Raw genomic sequence first — 25,437 nt, 5'->3', positions numbered from 1 at the left:
AATTCAGTCAGTATGGGAAGAAGAAACATGGTGAAGGATGGTCACAATGGATATGATGTGGTGAGCTTAGTAGAACATTTTTGTCATTTTTTTGTTTGTTTTTGCTCAATATACAATATACAATTTTATTGTCGCCTTAGGGTAGCAATAAAATACTGGGAGTGGAATTGAAATTGTACGTACACCGTGAAAGAGTTTTTAAACCAAAAACATATAACCACTACTGCAGAGCCGTGCTCTGATGAGTTACATGGGATTACTTTAACACAATCGTTTTCAGTAAGCCTCAAATTGCAGCACAGCACACACCATCACACCTCAGGTCCTATAAACATTTTATTGGCTGCTGTGGTAATGAGTAAAGTATGACAGATTAACTAACAATTAGACCAAATGAACGCAAGACTCTTGGCACAATGAAAGGATTTATGTGGCTAATGTGTTTTGATCATTTTAAATTCACTTCTTTACAGAGAAGAGCGAGCTCGTCTTCAAGTTTTCTTAAATTACGATAGAAGGGGGGGTGGGGGGAGGAGGGGAAATGATGGCGGTCTTGTTGGCTGTAAAAACACAAACACTACTCAAGATAAACCAACTCATTACCAAAAAGGAGACTTATTTATCAAAGTTATTTTCAGTAATGCAGCCGTAATGTTAGACATGATACTATAATTTGCATATATTTGACTTTATGAACCTCAAGTAGAGCATTTTTAGATGGCTGTATGGCAGCAATGGTGGAATACACTTCAAACTGTTTTTATGACCACAACCCGAATTATAGTTTGTTATCACAGGACGGCACATTTTGATGACTGTCGTTTTTCTTTCGGGTGACGATAAACAATAAGATGATTGCTTGTGCGTACTCTCTACTAGGACTCCTCGGAAGTTAAGTGAATGGATTTTCGTGTTGGTCATTTCTTAGCAGGGAAACCAATTGTGACAGCAGTCTGTCATCAGATTAGGCTGTAAACTAAACAATACTGTTCATGGCTGTCACCACAGAAACATCTGACGGAAGCTTTGTTTGAAACTCTACGCTTTAAGAAAAGGTTTTCTAGTTAAAACACTGTAAGATCGGTGTTCCCATATGGACAAATCATAAGTTAAAGATGCCATATGTTAGAAGTAAGAAGCAACAGAAAATATCAGATTGTAGCTTTGCAACCTCTGCACTACACAACGGAAACAAAGTGCAGAAACAACTCACCATAAACTTTGAGTGCCCTTGATTGGTGAAAAGGCCTTTATGTTCATAACTTAGGTTTAGACACACTTATAGTTGATGACAAGTCAACACAACGGCAGAAATATGGGAATAACAGCCTGAACCGGCCCTGTTCGCAGACAATACAGCAGGAACCCAACTCATGCCTTCGAGGAGAAACACTGCTATGCTTATTTGCATGAAGTAAAGGTTTACACTAAAAAACAAGACAATTTAAGTGGAAAATTTAAGATCTTTTCAGCATTTTGCTGCATAAATTACCTGAAGCAAATTTGTTAAATTTAATAAGTTACTGTATGAACTTCAAGCTTTCAAGTTTAACAAGAAACACTTTTTTTTGCACTGTATATCGGAATGGGTAAAATGCTATAAAAAAAGAAGCTGTTCTGCTCCATAAGAATGTACTTGTGATGCTGTGTTTATCGGAAGAAAATAAACTCTGTCTCTTATATTTCTTACAGTGGATTAGTAAAAGTGTGGGTCACAGTCAGAGCGTCTGCAGATCAAACAGGATCTCAACGTGGCAGAAATATTATCCGTTGTTGTCTGTTTACAAATCAAGAAGCGCCCTGAGGCAGCAAAACAGGGAGAAGTTCTACCCATCAAAGCGATCACTGTTAGTGAACCTCCCGGCTTTACTTTTAACACCATATCTATAAATTTAATCTATTTTTTCCCTCCATGCCTTACTCCCTACAGTTACTTTGATAATCACTTTGTTTTTCTTAAGACTAAATTACCACATCGAGCCCTCCAGTGCTCATCCTAATTCTTGACTAGCACACGAAACACAAAACACTGGAATATTTCGGTAAGTGTTATCCCCTGTTGAGTTGATATTCAAAACACAGGTCAGGTCCTACGCTGTGAGAATCATCAATAATCATTAATCAACAGTTTCTAGAGATACGTCATAAAAGAATTTGGACGCATCTAATCTGCTCAACTAGATATGAGAAAAATATGCTTATTTTTTAAATGTCGTTTTCTTTAGTTTATTCCTCCTGCTGCACAATGTGATTGTAAGTAATGAGCTATAGGGAAGGCTTGATTAATAATAATTACCAAAAATATATTATTTCAATATAATTTATCATCATTCAGATTTAAATTTTTTTGCTAATCAAAGAAAATTATCCTTATTTTTCTTTTAAAAACAACAACAACAAAAAAAAAATTATATAGCACATATTTAGAAAAAAAAAAAAATTGAAGTGTCAATTTTCTGTGCAACAAAACATTCAACAAACGTAGAGGAAGTGTTAACATCCTTTATGGAAGTATTCACCTAAGATTCAGATCTGCATATAATTGGCAATCAGATTACTTTGCAGTGTAAACAAGAGTCTGGTCTGTACAAACGTGTTCTTGAACAGCAGCAGTTGTTCAAGATTTAAGTTTCTGGCCAGTTATGCACCATATTTTCTTTCGGGATCAACTGGAGTGAGAAGAAAATATTGTGACGAGCTCTGACTAGCTTCTGTTCAACTCGTCGGTGGGTCTGAAACCAACGTTTTGTTATTTGCCACATTAGTTGCTACTTCCTCTAGTTCTGAACAGAGAAACGCCGGGGGATGCGTCAGCCTTTTGTTACAGATGAAACCATCTGCTGCTGGAGATTTCCCTGCAGTAGACTGGATCTGTTGTGCCATGGGGAGTTGTTTGGTACACGCATCTCGATGGGACCATCACTAACTTGCTAATGTTTATACAGCAAATGTTAGCTTACGCCGGATTCTTCCCAGACGGGGAACAGCCGCTTTAAAGTCCACTTTAAACTTCAGAGTGTCAGTCTTTGACATGGTTACACTGGTTCTACTGTGTTTGTAGCCTCTGCTCTGTAGCTGGAGGTTTCTTATTGGCTTTTTATGTTCGTCTGCCTCACAGGAAAAATACCTCTGAACAATGGTTTTGACTTTCCCTTTTCTTCCTGTGTACTTGCCATGTTAATGGAGTTTTAAGCTCACTCTTTTGATTTTCAGCCATGGTTTTTCAGGAGAACGTCTATAAACAAGGGGAGGGTGGGTGTGTGTGTGTGTGTGTGTGTGCGTGTGTGTGCGTGTGTGTCAATTTAAAGGCATAAAAGGCTCAGCTTGTCTCAATTTTGAAGAAAAGAAGTATCCAAAAGAATTTGCAAAAATGTATTAACCAAAAATATTGATTATTTTTGAAAACCCTAGTTAAGAAGGCACATTTAAAGTGATAACAGCAAAGTAACGTAGTATCTAGAGAACTGCTAGTGTGAATTTAAAGGTAATGTTCCACTGTGCAGATGATCATTTTATTTGCATAAGTAAATATTTGTACATAAAAATTCTGAATACAGTTTGAATTTCCTGACTGCTCTTTAATATTGCAAGCTTGAGCAGCAACATAAAGTTACCTCGTGCTTAGAGCTTTCTCAGAGACATCTCAAGGGTCTGCTGTTTCAATTAAGAAAATGAGACTGGAAGCTTGGGCCAGAGAACTCCCTGTTTCTATAAATAAAGTCCCTCTAAGACTCCTTCTCGGGAAAGCCTATTTATCTTTAAAAAGAAGCATCCTCATGAGCAACAAGTTAGCCACAAGATCTTTTGCAGGAGCTTTCAAAAAAAAAAAAAGCAGCATAAAATGCACGCAGCTGAGTTCGTCTGCTCTCAAAGCAATACCTCACTGTCTCCTTGCACGGCCTCGCTATCTCTGCAAGTCAGGCATCCTGCAAAGATCACAACAAGGGCACAGCATGGAATCCAGAAATTGGCGAACAGACATCCAAAGGGGTAGCGATGGACCACCCAGAGAAAAGCCTGCAGCTTGTCAAGGGATTAGTTCATGTCAGAAACCTACAGAGCAGTTCCCACGACAAAGAAGTAGTGAGAGTACAGTCTCCTGCAGTTACCCTGTGCTGCTGTCCACCCACTCAGCTCTTCAGTCAGCTGACTGATGACTGTGGTCTGTTTGTAAAGCAGTCAGTGATGCAGGACGTTGGGGAGGCTTTTTTTTTTTAAAACATTTTTTTTTATGGAGCTGCTCACAGACAGCAGAGCAGATTAAAACTAAAGTGAGAAATGTTGGAGGAATCAAGCAAACTGTTCCCCCCAGAGTTGTGTGTATTTGTCCAGATGAGATTGGATTATTGTATTATTATCAAAAAACGAAGATTATGCAAGTTATAACACATGCAGTCCAGGCAACATTAAATCTTAAAGTGTGTTTACCCAAAACCTGAACACCAGAAGTGGGGAAAAGTCATTCTTTTGCAAGTCACAAGAGTCAAGTCTTTCCATCCAAGACTCTAGTTAAGTCCCAAGTAAAGACAGGACTGAAATGTCCTTAACAATGTGGAACAGAGTAATGCTGCGTAGTGTCCTCTCCAATTTTGTTTTTGGTTTCAACCTTTCAAACACCCCTTTTGCAGCACTGGATGAGAGAACAACTCCCCCAAACCACTGGAGTCTATGCTGCCAAAGTAAGAAGGAAAAGCAGGTAGACAGATGGTAGATGCGGCATGCGTGATCCAGCAACAGGAGGAGGTAATTGTGGGAATTAGCAGGGGTGCACAGTGGGCAGGAAAGTGTGCGTGGCACAGTTCCATCATTGCATGGCAGGCAAGTTTCCGCTGTAACCTACTGTCTGTTTGACGTAAGATATCAAGTCTTTTCAAGCCAAGGGGGTTCAATTCGAAGTGAAGTCATGAGTCTTTAGTGTAAGAGTTCAGGAAAGGAAAAAGAAAAAAAGACGATGATGTCACCAAAAAGTAACACACTTCTGACACAACAGAGCACTGACTTCCACACCTTTGATCCCAGTACATATGCATTATTCAGAAAGGCAGCACATCAAAAGAGACATATATATATATATATCTCAAAGACGTGACAGGACTTGATGTTCCGCCATTTTATTTTATTTTTTCACATTTAGTCCCACTTTAAGATGTGTTTTCCATTACACCAGCACATATAAAAGGATAGGAAACAGTGCAATAAAGGTTTTGGCAAAATAAACAAAACAAAGTGTATCCATGCTAGACCTTTGTGTGGTGATGTAATGCAGTCACTCACTGACATACATAAAAAAACTAAAATGGACTAACGGCGTATGTTCTTAAAGCTTGCTGTTCTTATATCTGGCATGCTTGAGGACAAGGATTTTTGTTTGTGTAAAAACATTTTTAGGTTATTATTACGCTTTAATTAATGAACACTGGTTATCTACACAGAACATCTAACATTGTTATAGGTCTGTCCGTATTATTTTGAAACTTGGTTCCAAAACATTGATTTTCAAAGAAAGCAAAAAGAAAACAACTTTTGGGACGACTAAAAGTTCAGGCCTGACATTGACTACAAATGAGTATCAGAGCAACAATCCATGATTTGGACCTTTGTAACATTATATATTTTTGTATAACAGAAAACACAAACAGACATGGAAATACATAGTATTGACAACCAATGTGAGATTCTTTCAGCAATGTTTTACAGACACAAGAGAGACAGATTCATTCAAAACGATGTAATGTCTCCTTTTGATCACTAGGAGGCGCGTAGTTTCTTGAACATTAGAATGCCACCTAACTAATCTTTGGATATCCAGGATTTTATACTGAGAATTCAGTATATTTGTGAAATATATCAAGCAAATAGTTTATTTTTATAATTATATTTAACTAGTGATACATAGGAGTTGCAAACACAGCAGCTCAAATTATTCAAATTCTAAAAAGAGGTGAAAGATACAGTTTAAGTTTTCACATGTTTGTCTGCTTCTTGGTTTTCCCTCATTGCAAGAGATAGACTCTTGAGGAATGATAAAAATGCAATACAATTCAAAACAAATATTAAATGATTTAACTGCTGTAGGTCAAAATGATCAACAAAGGATAGTAATCCCTAAACTGCACAAAAACAAGCAACAGTCACACTACAAAAGAGTTGTTAAATTGTCTTTCTCAATCTGCATCAAGCATTGAAACTGCACAAAACCAAATGTCACGCAGTTAAATGTGAGAAGCATTCAAGCCTGCTGAACATTTTTTTCATGCTACAAACCACAAAGCTTATTCTTAGAATTTTCATACAGTAAACAAAGCAACACAGAATAGCACATTCCTTTGAAGGGTAAGGAAAAATTCCTTTGGTGAAGAGCAACACTCATTTGCATTCAGCCCAGCCTGTGTCAACACTTCATGAAACCATATTTCGGTGCAATTAAAGCTACAAGCCTTTTGAGGCATTTCTTTACAAGGCCATACCTGAATTTCTTTCATTTTTTTTCTTCGCAAATTAGCTCCAACAGCACAAGATTTTCAGGAAATACCATTCCTGCGACCTGTTAACATTAGTTTTCAAGTTTTCATAAAGGTGCTTTAATCTAAAAAACTCTTTTGAAGATTTTACTGTATTTTGGGATTACTGTTTTCACCCTCCAGTCTCAAGTCTTTGGCAACGTCTGCAAGGACTGACCTGTAGTTGATGACAATTCATCTTGTCATCAACTTTGACCAGCTTTCTGACTGCAGGCAGAAATGATCAAACATCTTTTAATAAATGTGGACATCGATCAATCAACCAATCGATTTTTTTTTAAAATAAAGTGCTTAACTGCTGGTTGTGTCTCTGCAGCTCCTCCAGAATGAGCAGTGACCTCTTGGCTGCTGTTCTGACAGAAGCTCTGCCTGCCCAGGCTGTCAGTGTCAGTACATGGCGATGTCTTAGTTAGTTTGCAGATGTGTCACATTCTCCTGTTTCATATGATGTATTAATCAGCGCTCGGTGAGATATATTTGAATGCTATTTTGGAAATTGACTCTGCATTTGACTTTTCCATAACTTTCATCCCTGACCCGTTTGCTGTGCTGCTGGGTTTCCTTAATGCCGTTTGTTCAGTAATGTTCTCTAGTAAACGTCTGAGGCCTTCGCAGAGCATCTGGATGTTTACTGAGACTTTGTTGCTCACAGATGGACTATTTACTAGTTAAGTAACCACTGAAGGCATTTGGTTTCACTGAAACTTATTCAACGGCATACGGGTTGTTTCTCAACATTTATTTCTAAATAAAAACATGAAAGCCATAGATCATATTCCTTCCACTCCCCAATTATGCATTACTCTATTGTAATCTGTCATATAAAATCCCAATGAAAACACTGTGATGTGACAAAATGTGGGAAAAGTTAGAGGGTAAAAAAACATGCTTCTCTAATGCACTACAACAGACCTATTCCAGACGTATTCAGCGTCTCCTAATGCGCCTCACATCGATGTGCAGTCTTGCATACTTTGCGTACAAACAGTAATGGCTGCAGTTAAAACCCACACAGCAATGTGCCCTCGTCGAACACACACAGATCGATACTTTCTCCGTTACTGTGCTTAGGTTGCTTCTGAAAGTAGATTAAAAGTGGAAACAGACAAGCTGGGAGGAGAAGGGGACACTCTGGTGCAATGCAAACAATCCATTAAAGTCTTGCCGGGTTTGTGAGATTGCACAGAAATTTTTTTGTTTATTTTTATACCTACGTGCAGTGGCTCAGTGACAGTCTGCGTGCCACTCGATTGTATGGATTTCAAGCTAAAGCCCCCCCCCCACCTTTGCTCTTGAGTATTGATTCAAAGCTGCAAGAGCAAGAGAGGGGTTTAGACGTATGTGTGTGCCGAAACTGTACCTGGACGGAGATGCTTCTGTTCTGACGGGACATGTTGATGTTGTGTGGTTGTCCGTTGGCCAGGTTACGCTGGTCCACATCTATTGCAAACGGCTCCCTCAGACCGCCGAGGTTATACCGGACCTGCAGTGAGCCTTGAAGAGACCCGCAGCTGCGGCTGAAGTTTTGCTGTTTCAAGTGAGAACCGGCAAACTGCAGGCGTGCATGTCAGCCTTACCATTGTTTCTCAACACCAGAGCCAGGTAGTCCTGCGTCTTGGAGCTCACGTACATGAGAATTGCCGGAGAACTGGATGTGCTAAAGCTGAGGGTCACTTCTTCCTTTGTTAGATTCACGTCGTTTGGCATCAGCTGTTGCGTCAAGGCTTTTGTGTCTTTACTGGCCCCTGGAACTGGTTCAGGCATGAAGTTGTATTTGACCAGTGTTCCTGCTTCAAAGAAGCCACCAACATCTGGGTGAGAAGGAGAAAAAAATTTAAAAATTGAATTATATGCTCAATTGAGAAAGGCACACACAGAGGAAATACACATGGGTGCATCTGCATGTGTGCCAGAAAAGCCAGCAAGAGAAAAGAGAAAAAAATAAATAAAATTAAGAAAGTAAGAAAAACAGCTTGGATCATAACCAAGCCACAGGGAGCCACTCACTGACTCATACATGCAAAGACACAAGCTGGTAAACATAATATTTAGCCAGAGGGGAATAAACACACACATGAATACGGTTGTGTTCTGCAGGTGTAGTAAAGTGGGTGTTAAATTGCTGCTCTCCAGCACCTGAATCAAAACAATACACCATTTACCAGTACATTAATGAACCTAATGGCATGCTTTAACCATTCCAGGGGGCTTATTGATTCTCATAATCAAACGTTCAAAAGAAGCGACCTTATTTTCTGTAACCTATATCAGTTATGCTCTTTGTTTGGAGTGTGCGTGTGTGTGTGTGTGTGTGTGTACATTCAGTCTGGATCTGCTAAAAACACCATCAACCTAAAAAGAAGGCTTGCGGGAAATACTAATAGAAAAGTGTTTTGTTTTTTCTTTTTTTTCCCCGTGTAGAATACACTGCGACATGTTTATCTTATCCCTCCTGAACACAAAATTGCAACTGAACACATTTATATAAATTTTATAAAGCTTCACTGCACCCCTGTCTCCCACCAGACTCAGACTGATAAATTCTTCATGCTACACTACTTAAATTTAATAGAAGCCTTATTAATAGAAAATGGGAGGCTTTGCTGGCTGAAATGTTCTTATGGGGGAAAATCTTTCCCACATTTAGATACATTTCAAAGCTGAAAGAGGCCCATTTAGCAAATGGCTTTGTGTTTATGACAAACACCGTTTCTAAGTACTCTTGTATTACTTTCTATGCCGACATTTAAGAAAGTTTACCAAAGCTGCTCCAAATTATATCCAAAATATTCACACATTTAGCGACTTGCAGAGTTTGCAAATGTTTAAACATTTCGTTCCTCTCTCACATTGGAGGTCTGTAACAAGAATTCAACATTTCTGTTCATAGATGCGCACGTGGTTTCTTATCCTGATGCATTCTGTCAACCTAAGCCAATCTGGAACAAACTTCCAGAAAACCACAAAAATAGTTGCCTTTGATTAGTAGTAGGTGGAATATTGATCAACACAACTGATGTATATCTGCTTGATGATTTTGTCAAATGCATTTGACAAAATGTAGTGCATTGAACTGCCTCGTTGCTGAAGTGTGCTACACAAAAAGTTGACTTGGCATAAGCCAGTAAAAAAAAGCAGAGTATTTAAAATTTTAAGCACCTTTTAAAGGCAACCAACCTCCATCTCTGGAGGGAAAAAAAAGAAAAAAAAAGTGACTCACTCAAAGCCCAAAGCTTCAGAGGCAACATACAAATTTCTGGCAAAATGAATGAGAAAAGCGAACCAGAACCACAGCATGTTCTGTGTGATTGTGTGACTGCAGAGGTAATACAAATGTGGGATGCTTGCGGTCGGGTATTCATTTGTGTATGTACCTTTGCACGCAGACACCCAATTGCCCCCAAGAGCAGAAAAGCAAAAAGAATGGGAGTGTATAATAATAACACCGGAGGGTCCCCTAAGCGCTGTGTAAATATGGATACAATGGAAATGCACTGTGCAATTATGGCTGACTCCATGCATTTTTCACTCAATGGGAGGATGGGTTAAGGAGGTGGAAAGGGTGATGGTACATTAAGGAGGGAAGAATGGAAAAACTTTGGAAAAGCGCAAAGAAACAATAAGACACGAAAAACAGAATATAATGAGCGGGAGAAACATAAAAAAAAAGCTGATTGAAACAATTTTTGGGAAATGGGAAAAATCTAAGGGAACAGACGATGAAGAAGTTAAAGTGACGTGCAAAAAAGCAAACAGACACAAGGGTGTGCTCTCTCCCTTTCGTCTGCTTCTCTGATGTGTACCCATGTACCCCCCGGCCCCCCAAGCCCCACTCCACAACCTGCACATAGTCACACACACACACGCATTCACGCATCTACACGAGCCCCTCCCTCTTACAGAGACAGTAGGCTAATCTTTATTCTTTAAATCTTGAAATACTTCATTGCTTCTGACAAAATTCAGAGAAGGTCTTTTCATGTCTTATGCTAGCACTATCACTGCACACTGCCATTCTCTGTCATGGCACAAGAAGACACACACACACGCACACACACACTCAGACAAAGAGAGACATACACAAGCACAACTACCCACAAAAAGATCCACACTGCTTTTCTGTCATCTTGTCACCCCCCTGCCAAGAGCGCAGGGGAAAAACACCATTCAACTTTAGGAAACAAATTAATTCACGTGTCGGAGATCAACTCTCTGACTGGGAGCTAGCAGAACGCCTCTGACAACATTGCTGCTCTTCTCCCCTGAGTACTTTACAAAAACTTGTTCTGGGAAGTAGAACTTTAATAGACTATCTAATGAATCCCAATGAAACAAACATGATGTTTTAGCACTACGCAGCAAAGCCGAAGCAGAGCTACAGTGTGACATTTTCTGTCTGTGATCTTCCAAAAACCTAAACACACCCACAATTTTTGCAAAAGTAATTTATTATTTCGTTTTATTTTTATTCATGTCCCCGAGTTTGATCTCCCAGGTCTGCCTTTTCACATCCTCAGTATTCAGCAAGCGCACCCCGAAGTCAGGGAGAATTGGTAGGTAAGCACAATATCACTGCCAATCGATGGCTTTTATCATAAGCCCAAACACTTTCAGCACAGACGGCTGCAAACTGAATAGGAAGTGAGGACAATCACAAAGCGCAGCAAAAATCACAGTAGGGTGTCGGCCAATGAAGCTCAATAAAGCATAAGTACTATAGCAGTAATTCTGGTGCTATTTGACTCTGGCTCTGCGGACTAAAAAGGGACTGTGAATGATAAAATTCTTCTACAAATGGCTCTGTAGAAGTGGATAAGCCCAGGCTCAGGGATTTTGTGTTATATTTTGAAATAAAGCAACTACTGTAAGTTTGAAAAGCTTGAAGTGAAAATCCTACAAATGAGGAACCGCAAAAGTCTTGAAATGTATTTGTTGTTTTTGAATTGGAATAGTTTGAGGATGTACAGAACCTTGTATAAATAGTCCTAGCACATTTTGATTCAATTTCAAACTTAAGTGTACTTCAGTCAACTACCTGCAACCCCCTCCAATACCTCCACCACCCCATCCCATCTTTCCTCACATTAAGATCACAGAGGAATACACAAGTCAGCTCTCTCAACTTCAGACGACCATGAAATCTCCAGGACCCTGACAGTATTTCTATCTTCTGCCTGAGAACCTGCGCTGGCCAACTGGTTCCCATTTTCACTCACATATTCAACTAGTTACTGGAGCGTTAATTGTTCCACTATCATCCTGGTTTCCATGACGTTTGGGGTGATGAAATTCTTTGAGTGACTAGAATTTAATCATCTAAAGGAGATAACAGGCTTACTACTGGAGAATACATTTGCAAAGGAACATAAGACACCAGAATACACACCGAGGCTGAAACTGGTACATAAAAAAAAAAAAAAGTCCTTACCTTTGGTGCAGAACGGGCCGTTGAAGGCGGTGGTGGTGCAGTCACATAAATACCCGTTATACCTCTCCACACACTTCCCTCCATTCCTGCAGTACATCCCAAAGCTGGTGCAGTGACCCTGGCAACCAGGCATAACCCCTGGCGTGACTTTGGCTCTCTCTTCCAGGTTGAGGGTGATGCCATTCATTCGTAAGGCTCGGATACAACCCAGAAATCCCCGCTGGCCCCCCGCAGCACCTGAGAGGCGACAGAAAGGGATCAGGCAAAGAAATGAAGAGCAGGGAATAGTTGACAAATGGGATTCAGGGTTACGGGAGTCACTCTGAATGCAAGAGGCTCCGTTTTAATCAGTTTTGGAAGCGCTAATACGCCGGAGCCTGGAGGAAGCCACTGATGTTATGCTAATCTTTCAAACTGCGACACTGTTCTTGAAACAACCTTCAACTCATTTGATTTTTCACTAATTAGAAAAGCCTAATGAACACGGTTTCTTAATGAACACCTTACAAGCATGCACATGCTAATGGGCGCATGGAACGTATGCAAAACGACATACTTCAGACAAACACATTCAAAACGCGCCACGCACAGCGCACCTGATTTCAATGAGTCAATACAAACATTAATGGGTTGCCTTGGGGTGTCAATAGCCATTTTTATAAAATGCTTCCATTGTCATTCTGGTCTAGCACCATTACAGTCTAACTACCCATTAAAATGGACAAGGTAAGGGCGTTAAATAGATGAATTCGGAGCTAAATGACTAAAGCAATAAACACACTCATAAACATGCACCTATAGGTATCGATTTGAATATACAAGCACCTGACATAGGACAGAAATGCAGGTATGCACACGCATACATGATGAACACCATCATTAACAAGAGCCACGGGACATTTTAGGGATTCAAGTCTCCAAATTGGATCCTCTTGCTTAGGGAGAAATAACAACTTGAAAAGGACATGTAAGGAAACTTGAATGTGCAAATTGTTTCCTCCCTCATCAGCATTTTCACATAAAGGGAAGAAAAGGAACTTAACTACTTATCTGCGGGATCGCAGAGATAGAAAGACGACTGAAACATGTGCTGGTTCTGTCCGGCCAATGCATCATTCACAAATCAGGATGCAGGTGGGTTTTCACCTGCTTTCTCCACTTCCAGTCTCATAAAGAATTACACTCTTAGTAGACCTCTTAATTAATCTATTTTGTAGCACTGATTGGCTGGAGGTTTCTGCCACCTGTTTACCCAGGGCTAAATCAGTCTCTGATTAAACGGACAGCAGGCTCTGATGCCTGCAGAGACTGAGGCAGGCACGCACACACCAACACATCCTGAAGCACAGGTGCATCCTGCTTCTTTATGGCTCCTAAATGCGATCTAATAGAGCTTGATGGAGAGTGACTGCAGTCTGCAATTCAAAAGTATACACACGATGTATCAGTTGCAAATTATATATTCAGGTAAAACTGGAAATGCGGAGGTAAAACACTTGATCCCATTTGAAAAATGGCTTGTAAACAGAAAAGAAAAAGGAAACATAAAAAACAGTTTCTCAATTTTTTTTATGCAAAAATTTAAAAATACACTAGCCAACTACTGTAAGATTAAACCCATATTAAAGCTTTGCTACTGTCTCGAAGGCTATAAAAAGTTTAACATAGCTAAACAATTGTGTAGGGTTTCTCACAAGAACCAATCACCTCAACCCATTCAATTCATCAGCAAAGCATCTGATGCAGAGAAGTTCTGCTTGCTTTGCTTTTTAAAGAATATTTAGGACACATAGATGAACAGAAATAGAAAAGACCCTTTGGGAGAAAGATGCTTCGGACAGATTAATCCAGGATTTGTAGCATGGTAGAAGATGAGAGTGAACATGGTATGCTTTGAGGCTTCATGTCTGAAATTGATAATTATACACCGAGTAAACTTCTCCTTCCTCAATATAATAGCACAACTAAAAGAAGATACCCCTAAAAAACATCATCACAAAAGTTTTATAATTTCTCCAATATTTAAACACCAACAGTTTCCAAAACACTTTTCTTGGGCAGCTTACCAAACTTGTTCAAAAGCAAAATCAACCTGCAAATACCAATTACTGTCCAGGTACACTGAGCTCCACAAGTATTACAGTGAAGTGTTAAGGCATTTTCCCCCAAAGATTTTCTTTTATTTATTTTTTGCTTTTTTGATTAATTAGTGCATTTGTATAGGATGCTGATGACCTAAATAAAACCCAGTGCAACCGGCTGTGTTCAAAAGTCAGTCAATGTATTTATTGGCCGTGAAGAAATAACACCCTTAACACAAGTTAATCGGAAAGAAAAACAAACAAAATCCAGTTTTCAAAGGACAGTTTCATTTATTATGTGAAAAAAAACTATCCGAACCAACCTGGCAAAAACAATTCCCCATTCTGATCCTAACACAGCATCTTGAGCTTATCTACAGATTTTGACTGAACCACAACACTGACTAAATTCCTCCACAGTGATGCAAAAAAAGCTACAATATGATAGCTAATGTTGCTGCTAAGCATAGCATAAGCAGCTATCAGGTTTAGAGGCTCATTAGCTTTTCAGAAAAGGTTGGTTTGGATAGCTTCCCTAAACAAATTAATCATTTGAAAACTGGGTATATTTCGTTAATCTGTGTCTGATATTAAAATTCATGTGATGATCTGAAACATTTAAGTGTAACAAAAAAAAAGTGGGAACAAGAAATAGGTTTTTAAAAGACTCGGATAGATTCGTCACCTACATTTAATTATTATCTCAATTATAATGTCACATTATTTTTGAATTTTACAACCAGCATTTTATAACTCAATAGAACACATTCACAGCTCTGTAGGAATATCTCTTGTTTTACAGATAAAATGTTACCTACTGTCTTGACAGGTGAGTGCAGCTGGTTTTCCTGTGATGGGTGTCACACACATGCAGTGAGCGGTAACAAGCAAGAGCCCAGTCCATGCAGACAGAAGCAAAAAAAGAAAGAAAAAAACAAGACAAAAGACAGACAGCGCAATCCAAGCATGAGAGGACTTAGAAAAAAAACAAAAACCCATGGATGCGAGAATTAATCAAAACGGAAATCAAAACACAGATGGTGGCATAGAGCTAATAAAACACGTCAGGATTTTTAGCTACGTTCATGTATGAATCGAAATGGGAAGCTAAAAGTTAACAGTGTGAAGTAAATGGCGGCAAGCTGATGGTGTAACATTTACTTTCAAAGCCATTACAGCAAATGAGCCACTGTGCGGTAAACAGTAAAGCAATCAAACGCTTGACAAGGAGTGTATTGATTAAGAGGGAGCGAAAGAGGTGATACACAGACAAACATGAGACCAAGGTTAGCAAAATCAAGCCTCATTTTGTCTTTGATGGGAGCAAGAGAGAGAAACACAAAGATCAATCAAACTGATTGTATTTGTACAGAATGCATTTCAGTCTCAGATCAGTGCAGCAGAAATCAGTTGTATTCACAGCCTGCTTCCCGCTTTTGTTTTTTAACATTCACATCGATAAAAGGCAAAGACGAGTGTGAAGTGGTACGACGTGTTCCATAAGAAGACACAATCAAGTGAGTCAGGACAAAATCTTGTTGCCTGCTGAGCTCTTTCAGCTCTGTACACATCTCTTCACCAAACACTAAAAGATTCCTATCCAGGGGCCAAACCCCAGGCTCCTTCCTGTGACTGCTTGGGTCACTTCCTGGGACTTCTCAAGGTGTTGCTCTCTTTAGGATTAAGCAGAGATTGGAGACTTGATATGAGGCGGCCCTGTCACCTTTGTGGCTGTAGCTACACACAGTCCTTTCCTTGGTGGGTAAGGGAGATATGCATCCAATGAGAAGAGATGGATTACGCTACAATCACCAACTTCATTATGTTAATGGGAATAAAACACCAAGTAACACATAACTGTGAAGTGAAACGGAAGTTTAATTTTTTTTTCTCCAGAAAAAAAAAACGTATAAGAAGTGAGATGTGCATTTGTATTCAACACATTTCGATATAAAGCTTGGTAGGTTGTGTCATACTTCTTCAATTTTCAGAAGACTAATAAAACAATTCTTCAGACATTGTTTCAGAACCATTTTTTTGCTTTAAACCTCTGAACAACCTCATCCCTGACCTTTCTGTCGGACTTCTTGGTCTTCATTGTTGCTCTATGATCACTAATGTTCTCTAACAAACCTCCAATGATTTCACAGAACGTGTACTTATAGGTGAGAGGAGTTTCTACTGACATGTTTTTTAGGTTTATCAGAATAAAAAGGTCTGAATGCACATTTGATCAAAATTTCAGGCTGTTTAAGGAAAAAACAAAGAGAAAGTAAAAGGTACGTAGCCTTTTTAGTCCAGTTTACAGTTATGTGCTACTTTGTGTTGGTCTATCACACATGCGGTCAATAAAAACTGAATGAAGTTTACGGCTGTGAGATTTGAGGAAAAAGTTGAAGGGTATGAATGCTTTTGCAGGCCAGTATATCTGCAAGTTGCACAAAGACAAAGCCTTTCTCAGTTCTTTCCATTTCAATAAATGTCACTGTGAGCAGAACGGGTTCCTGATAAGAAGATGATGTTCCAATCAGAGAAAAAAATGATGAGAGGATGGAATTATATTACAAATGGGGATCAGGATTGTTAAGGCTATCACATCGGGTTGCCTGATTGGAAATTTCAGCAATCTCTTTTGAGCGGAACTTTTTTTTTTCCCCCCACGAGATAGTGGGAAGTCTCAAACTTGCCTCAGCACTTCTCCTTCTATTCGCAAATCCCTAAAACTCTCTCAGCCCTGAAGTTTGCTGTGTAGAGCGCTGAAGGCTCAGCACAAAAGACAAACTGAAGCAGAAGTCAAGTCGCAAGGTAAAAAATAGGACAGATTTTCTATTTTCTGTACTTATTGTGGGCTTAAAGCGTAGAACAGAGAAACAGCAGAAGCAACCCAACTTTCTTCCCCCGTCACTAAGGCAGAAGTTGCTCCGTCTAATTATCAAATAGCACAGATAGCCCCTCTTTGCAATGTTAATCCATAGCAATATAAATGTGTACTTAAGGTATTAAAGTATTAATGAAACGACCTTTCTAAGAGAGTCAGTTTTGCATTCATTAAAACTCAGATCACTGAAATGGATGACTTTGCAAGGATGAGTGTGTGTCCACATATGTGCAAATGATTAAGCAAAACACATCGTTGTTTTTTTTTTTGCCAGTCTGTCCTGGAGACTTTTAATTAGCGGTGGCTGTGGCTAAGCTGAACGGAACATCTTAAAGGGCAGTAAAGCTGGCACGTCTTTAATTTATGAATCATTCAGACGTTCTCAACGTGGTTGTCTCAATTAAAGGGCAGCACCAGTGTAAAACAAAGTCCTCATATAAACCTTTTTTTTTTAATAAGAATGGAAGACACAGAAGTTATTTTGTGTTATTCAAGTTCTAGACTATATGTCCTTTACAGAGGCGATGCTAAATGTTCAGAAGGTAATAAGATGTGTGAACAGCAGGCAGGCCTCTAAATGAAAACGTGATTGTTAATTTTGTGAGTGAGAGTGTGTGCGTGTGTGTCGTACCGACGTAGAGCTGGCTGAACAGCTCTAGCCGTGTGTGTCCCTGTGCGGGCGCTAGCCGGGATGTCCGGTACACCTGGTCCACCTGGAGGACTGCTTCTTTGATGTTGCGCTCGGCCATCACGCGGTGCCACTGGTCGTCATTGAGGGGTGCAGCTGAGTGCACGGTCAGCTCCACAGGTCCGTTGCCAACGTCGAAAGAGAAGGAGACCACCGTGGGGGCTGGAGGAAAAACAAAGAGAAACCTTAGTCTCAAGAGTAAAGTTGTAACTGCCACGACAAAACACTGCAAAACGTTCAAATCCAAAACCAGCTGTTCAGATGTGGTCCAGTCGTCCGGTATAGACATCCAGTGAGTGGTCTAACGCCTCATTTGGTTCAGGTCCATTTATTTGCCAGATATAGATTTCAGTTTTGCACATCACGACTGCACACAGATCTGGACAGGGCCAATTCCGCAGAATGTCGATTGGTGTCAAGACCTGTTGAATTTGCATATTAAGACGTTGTGTTGCAGCATTCGCTGGTCCTGTTAGAGATGGCAAAGCCAGAGATTGAGAAGATAAACAGGAAATTGCAAAATAAATAATTATGATAATAAAAAAAAAATACTGAAAGAAAAAGCAAAAAGATGGCCTTTTCAGATACCAATGCTACACTGGTATACATTTTTATTATTTCAGTAAGACTTGACTTGAGAGAGTTATTTTGTATACGTAAGTTGTGTAACTGAAGATTGCAAGTTGTGTGACAGTCATTAATTTACTGAAATTTAATTTGTTAATTGCTTGCAGCAGACCAAAAGGGGGCAGTGTTCTTCCTTGATGGGTGTACCTGAATGTAAATCATTCATTGATATTTCTGATTCTCCGTGTTCGAGTGATTGACCTTTCAACCTGTGCACTCCAGATGTTGCCGGTCCATCAGAGGAAAGGTTACCAAGGAGCGACGATTTAGCATCGACTTTGTAAGCATCTACACATTGTGTGTAACAGAACAAACACGACTTCCCGGCACATTTCCAGCTGCATCTGAACCTGATGAAGTTATAGAAATAGTTCACAAATACCCCCCACATGAAAGAGTATTTGTATTGTTTGAACTTTTACTTATTTTGCCGTTTTACAACTACAGATGTGTTAATGTGTTTTTTTTTTCAGTCACGTTCTACTTTGTGTTTTTTAAAGATAAAGAATTGCACTTTTAATGAAACACATTGCTTTTTGTTTTTAACACTGTATCTTTTGTTTTTTGAACAAACAGCTTTGCCACACCTGTTAATCACAGATACAGTTCTTAAATTCAACTCGCCCTCGATGGGTTGGCGTGCACGTGTGTGTGTAAAACCACAAATGTTTTTTGCAGGCAGCATCAGCTATATGCAGAAAAATCTTTATTTATTCACTGCCGCTGCACGCAGATTGTTCCCGAACATCAATGTCCGTTTCGTGAGAGCTTACAGATGCTGCAGATTCCTGATGCTGCTAGCAAAATCTTGGCACTCAGCAGTGCATTAGTTTTTTTTCCCAACGGTTTGTGAAATTGCAAGTGTTAAAAAGTTCTGGACTTTGATTCGCTGTTTGAATCTTTTGGTATTGTTGGTTCTTTTTCTTCTTGCTTCAACTTTATGCTGTTTTACCATCGCTTACTGGGCTGATCAGACGCAGACCGATGATGTCATTCTCTTATCCGTTGCTGTAGTGTCGGCACATTTCGATGAATAGCAATGAGTTTGAGTAGATGCATGTGGTACCAGATAGATACCACCATGCTGATAATAGTATCAGAGCATCTCTAGTTACAAGAACAATTTTCAATAAAATTTATTGGAATTTCATGTGGTGGAGCCATCCGTTTCAACACATTCAAATGTTTTAGCATAAACCACTCAGTTGTAGTTCTGAACCAAGCGGTCTTTTGTTATTCAGGGGTATCAGATTGAAAGGGCCTTATATATATATATATATATATATATATATATATATATATATATATATATATATATATATATATTTATATTTATTTATTTTTATTTTTTTGTATGTGCTACAAATCAAATTATTAAATAAACAATTAATTAAAAATATCTTATAGTTTGAGGATGTAATGTGACAAAATGTTCAAGGTTGATAAATGAGTCGGGTATGAAAGCCTGTAACAGCTTCACATTTTTTCCAACTCTTCAGACATTTTACTTGCTAATTCTCTAAATGCTTGTCGCAGCAAAATGTTGAGACTTTTTACTTGATAACTCGAAGCAACAACAAAATAAGTAAACACATTTTTTTTTTTTTTGCTTCTAGAGAGCCAATTTTCCTTCTGTGAATTAAAATTGACTTGACTTCTTTCCAAATTTTGGAAATACTGAAGGACTTATGCATTCTGGGTGCCATATTGTTGCTTCTGGCATCGATGTACTCCGCCATACTGATGATTAATCGCTCCGTGTTGGGCTGGCTCATTTTTGCTCCATTTGCCTGTGTATTTCAGAGGATAATTTTGTGTATTAATCAATAGGGAAATGAACTTTCTTCTTTTGTTTTGCCCAATCAATATTCCTGGCCTTTTCCTCCTTCTCATATCGCTCTCATCTAATTATATCTTTTATCATACAGCTATTTATTCCAGTGTTTGGCCTTGCATCCTTTTCACAACAAACTTAGTCTCTCCGGAGTTTTATATTATTTCTGTTTACTCATCTTCCTCTCACTTTGCTTCTTAGTACTTCTTGTTCTTACAGAATCCTCTGTTTACTGGCGCCTTGACCCTTTCTTTCCTTCATCTGCATGCCGCTTCAATCCCTCTTGAAATTCTTAGCAGTTAGTTAATTTGCAGGCAAGCTTAGTAAAATAGACAATATGGCACTTTGTTGCAATTCCTTAGGGACGCCTCTTGTTCTGTTCTCAAGGTCAGACAACAGGACTGATTTAACACCACATGCATTATCAAATAAGTTCAAGGAAATAACCTAAGCAATCGTACATGAGACATTTAAATTAACAGAGCAGAAAACAAGCAGGTGACTTGTTAATCTTTCTGTAATCTCCTGTATTTTACTGCAGCATGTATTGCAGATTTCTTTTCCTAGTCGATTAAGGGCAATGGGAATAGAGAAAAGTTCTCATCATGTCTTCATCTGGCATTCCAACTACTTTTACACAGACAAAAATGTTCTTCTTTTGTATAACTTCTTAATTATTTTTGCACAAAACCATCTCCACGCACCAACAGCTGCAGCTTACACGCAAACATTGAAACAAGTTTTCCAACTGGAGAATATCTTACAACTCACAGTGACTTGCAAAAACAGTACAAAGCATTTTAAACGACTCATGATTTATTTAAATATTTTCTTTCCCAGGTTATATGCAGTGGAATGGAGATTTCCGTGGCTAAGCAGAATTGAAGACATGCACTAAACATTTCCTGGCTCTGTATTATAATCAACCTTTCAAGAAGAGTTTATAATAAACCATCGTAGGTTCACCAAACTCCCTGTCAATATTTTCAGTGTTTACAAGTGACAGTGCCCTAAAATTAATCGGAATATAACTTCCAATCACCCTTAATATAATCAAATGGGGGAAAATTAATCCCTGGTTCTCAATCAGCTTTAATCATTTTTTTTTATTTCAATGCAAACAAACCTTGACATTGATGTGCTTGTGTCCTAGTGCTATTCCTATGCTTAGTCTCTGTGGAGCTTCTGCTACTATTATGTGACAAGTGCTGCTTTAGAACTGTGACAAACCGCGTTAACTGTGCCCCTCATCTGTCTGTCTGATACCCCACTCTGCTTCACCTCTCCAGCTCCTTTGGTGTCTCCTCTGTGTGTTGTGCCTGTTATACTCCTTATCTTTTGCGCCTCTGCTTTTAGAAAGAGTCGATTTAAATGACAGTCCTCGTTTGATTTTCTTTGATTTTGTCAAACAAAGCTCTTATTTGGAGTGTTGCACGAACATAAACCTGAAGATCTGCTGCGTCTCACCGAAAGGGTGAACAAAGAGCGATTGTCACGGCTAGCAGCTTTGGGCAGTTTGAGTGTTTGATTTGAGATATTGGTATAGTTTAAGGGCTCTATTGTTCATATTTTGATGGTAAAAGTATCTGTGAGCCCTGAGCAAGTCAACCTCGCAAACTACCTTACCTTTCAACTAATTTAAGCTCAACACTGAGACAGTTGTAGTCCCTTCTCGACTCATGTGCTGCCACGGCAACAGGACGCTTCCATTTCTGCACCTCTTCCAGGTTGACATGCACCTGCTTCCTTGCTTTTTTTTTTTTTCCCTCCATTACAGACAAAGCTTCGAATATACGCAGCCTACCTGCTGGTATATGGCAAGAATGAAAAGCCTGTAACTTGGATCCACTCTCTCTTTCTCTTGCACAGCCTCGGTGTGTGTGTGCCATGTACTGTGAAGAACATCTGTTGTTTCAATGTCATACATGCACAACCCCCCCTCCCATAATTATGAATGTGTGGGATTTAGCTCCAAGATGACAGCTGCCGATTGCTGCTTAAAATCTAAGTTTATTCGTTAAACATTTACAATGTATGGCATTTGACAGCCTTTAGTTCACAGAATTAATGATGTCTGTGTCCTCAAACCAGCCTGCAAGGTAGAGAGGTGTGATGCATTAAACAGGAAGAAAATGACAATCACATAGACCCCAGTGGAAACATAGCTTCAACAATTCTGTTTAATAATGCTCATTTAAGTGTGCGCGTGTGTGTATGTGTGATCTACAAGTTTTATTCCAGTGGGAATAAAAATAAAATCCTCCTCATAGTACAGAGTTTGTCTCATCTATTTGTGTAGATGAGAGAGATGTCAGAAGGTAATTGTGTGCGTGAATGCAATTTCCCATTGCTGTGTGTTTTTATGCCTGCTCGTTGCTCCGTATGTGTCTTTTTTTTTTTTTTGGTGTGTGTGTGTTTGTTTCTTTCTTGAGATTTAGGTTCGTATTTATCTTTTCAAACAAAGGCTAAAAAGAGCCAAGTTTTAAATTATGCAGCAGCACGGCACAATCGATGGATGATAAATCGCAAAAGAGACCGTGGATGACTTTGAGTAAAAACAGCACTGCTTGTGTGGGAACGGTTGCGTGCACTCGTGTGTTTGTCTAATGTAAAGTTCAGTTTAGCTGTTCTTTTGTTTTTCCAGGCAGCTGGTAGTGTATTATCTGTTTGATCTCTTTTCTGGTGCGCTTATTAAATCTTAGTTTTTTGTCTTATTCGGTTTGTTAGTCTTTCACTTTTTCCCCAACCTGCAAAAGACGGTAAAAGGATGGAAACCCTGCTTTGCTGCAAGCTTAATTCAGAGTGAACAACAAAACAAAATTCAGCTGTGACAGAAGTAACATTTAGGTTTGAGTAAGAGAATTTAGTGAACCAAAATGATCCCTCAACTCCAACTTTTTTCATTTTGCTGCAGAAGTAAAAATCCGTTTTGCCATCAAAGCAGAATGACGACTGTTTCTTTTGCGCTTTTCTGCATTTAAAAGAAAGACAAACTTATGACTCCATCTTTCGAAAGTATTGACATTTTTAAACTTTTTTCCATCCCAAAACGACAGAAAACATTAGATTTCTGCACTTAGTTCATTAGTAAATATAATCTATTTATGTGTAAAATAATCTCAGCATAAATATAGCTGTTCTGTGATCTGTTTCGTGTGCCTCAGGGGATTTCTAAAGAACAATTACTGAGCATGAAGAATGATGAAGACCAAGGGACACATCAAACAGGTCAAGGTTAATTTAAAGAAGGGTTACACTGTAAAAAAGCTCTCACTATCTCACACCGCATTGTTAAATACATCATCATCCAAAAAAAACCCTAAAAATTAAAGAAAGCGTATGGCACAAGTGCAAATCCACCAAGACATAAAACAGACACATCAGCCAAGAAGATGGTTAATCAGAGAAGTACCAAAAAAAAAAAGAAAAAAAAAGTAACTCTGGAGGAGCCACTGAGATCCACAACTCGGGTCCTAGAATTTACTGACAGGACAGCTAAAAGGTGAGCAAGCAGTCCACAAATCTGGCATGTAGGGAAGAGTGGCAAAAAAAAAAAAAGAAAAAAGAAAAAGAGGAGGTCACTGAAATCCTTCCTCTCTACAGTCTGAAACAAGTCCTGAGGGAGATGCAGCAGACAATATTTAGATTAGACCAAATGAGGGCAGCAGGGAGGTTAACATGATAATGTATTAAATGGTACAAGTGGTACGAATGCTTTAGAAAGGAATGTTTAGTAAAACAATTACAAATATTTCTAGGGAAAGCTGGACGTCCTGATTTCAGACTTACAGTATTTTGTCTTCACTTGAAGGCGGCTATGACACAGTTTGCAAAACTGAGGTCTCCTGTAGGAAAAGAACTTTTCTTTGCTGGATAACTAAACTTAAATATAACCTCTGGGTAAGACAGACCATGAGGCCTCTTGAGAGCTGAAAAAGTGGCATATGGCGCATACTTTCCCCTCAAGCCACAGAGAATTCAAAAAGTCAAGCACTTGGTGTGTTTGGGGACCTTCCTGAATGTCCTCGCTTCTGACACTAGTTCACTTCTAAGTAAGTCTTCAGCATTTCCTCGCAAAAAAAAAAAAATGATTATGTATCCTCCCTTCAGTGTAAAGATTAAAAGAGGAATATGACTTTGAGCCTGCTGAGGTGAAAGTAATATGTATTTTCTTTTTGAAAAAAAAAAGGTTTTGTGAGTGTATCAGTAAATGTGTGTTTCAGCTCTTTGAGCCCCTGCAATGGCAAAGCCGTGCTAGTCTAGTTTAATGCTGCCATTTCATGCCCTCTCTGGATTGCAGCAGATAGAGTTTTGCACCAGCAAGAGGGCAGAGATTATGTGTGTGTCTGTGCGCGCAAGTGTGCATATGAGCCGTTTTGCGACTGTGTGTCTAAATGTGTGCTGCGGGGCAAAAAGCAAGATGATAGCAATGGAGGGAAGAGAGAAAAAAAAGAAAAAAATCGATGTGGGGGCATTTTGAAAGCCTCGAGAGATATATATACACACACATACTCACGCTCACACACGCACTGCAGCTGTGACAGGCTGACTTACTGTCACTGTGCTTTATGAGCGCGGTGGAAAGACGCGCACCGAACCAGTGCAGAAATTTCTCACATTGTTTGTGTTTGTAGAATTAAAAATATGGATGAAACAAGTGTTTGGCTTGTGGAGGATTTAGAAAAATAAAAAGCTTTTTGACCACATGTGCTAAAAGCTCACCAGCAGACATCATCGTTTGGCGAAAAAGGGTTCAGACTAACCTTTAACAGATAATTTATTTTTTTAAATTTCTATTTCTTACAACATGAGCTTTGCATAAATTGCCCCACGCCATCTGCAAATGGTCAGCAAGCAACTCTGACCCAAATGTTGAAATCCTCCTAAAGCACAAAAAACACGCAATTAACCACTAATCGACTTCCCCGCTGTGCCAGGACACAGTCTCACAATATGGCTATGTGATTAATTTGAAAAGGTTTTAAAACGCCTGATGCAAACGGTTCCACTGTGGGAGCAGGGAATTTAATCTAAACCACCGAAACAGATCGTAGGAGCTCAGAGCGTGACATGTCAGCCATAAGACTCCGGGAGGACTTGATGGATGAGAAATGCGGCCTTCTTTGTGTCGTTTAAAAATGCAACTCATCTCTTTCACATTCTCTTCTATTTCGGTTATCGTTTAACGGGTTTGTGTTCGGAGGTCCAGTCGAATAAAAGCGACGGCGTTCTGAGAAGATAAACAGCAGCAATCAATCAAAACTTAGGAACTACTGACAGGTGTTTGAGATTATTGACATGCAATGTTTCTACAGAAATTCACATGTTCATCGCATCACTGGGAAATGGGATGTCTTCTTACAGTACGTATACATACGCC

At 39.2% G+C, this 25,437-nt stretch overlaps 1 protein-coding gene across 4 annotated transcripts in view; it reads right to left on the bottom strand.

Moving 5' to 3' along the window:
• cntnap2a (contactin associated protein 2a) overlaps positions 1–25,437 on the bottom strand; it is a 289,428-nt gene that overhangs the window by 19,605 nt on the left and 244,386 nt on the right. For all 4 annotated transcript variants that reach the window (XM_081601734.1, XM_081601735.1, XM_008438563.3 and 1 more), the window contains exons 19-22: positions 17,540–17,758; positions 11,950–12,186; positions 8,099–8,332; positions 7,882–8,015 (exon numbers count right to left, since the gene is read on the bottom strand). In XM_081601734.1, the coding sequence (XP_081457860.1) occupies positions 7,882–8,015; positions 8,099–8,332; positions 11,950–12,186; positions 17,540–17,758 (824 nt within the window). The remainder of the gene's footprint in view (positions 1–7,881; positions 8,016–8,098; positions 8,333–11,949; positions 12,187–17,539; positions 17,759–25,437) is intronic.

This window comes from Poecilia reticulata, chromosome 20, assembly GCF_904066995.2.
Source record: "Poecilia reticulata chromosome 20, P_reticulata-male-v2, whole genome shotgun sequence".
In the NCBI taxonomy this organism is placed as follows: domain Eukaryota; kingdom Metazoa; phylum Chordata; class Actinopteri; order Cyprinodontiformes; family Poeciliidae; genus Poecilia; species Poecilia reticulata.
Note: the sequence above shows the minus strand (reverse complement) of the source record. Positions and strands in the feature narration are given on the sequence as shown.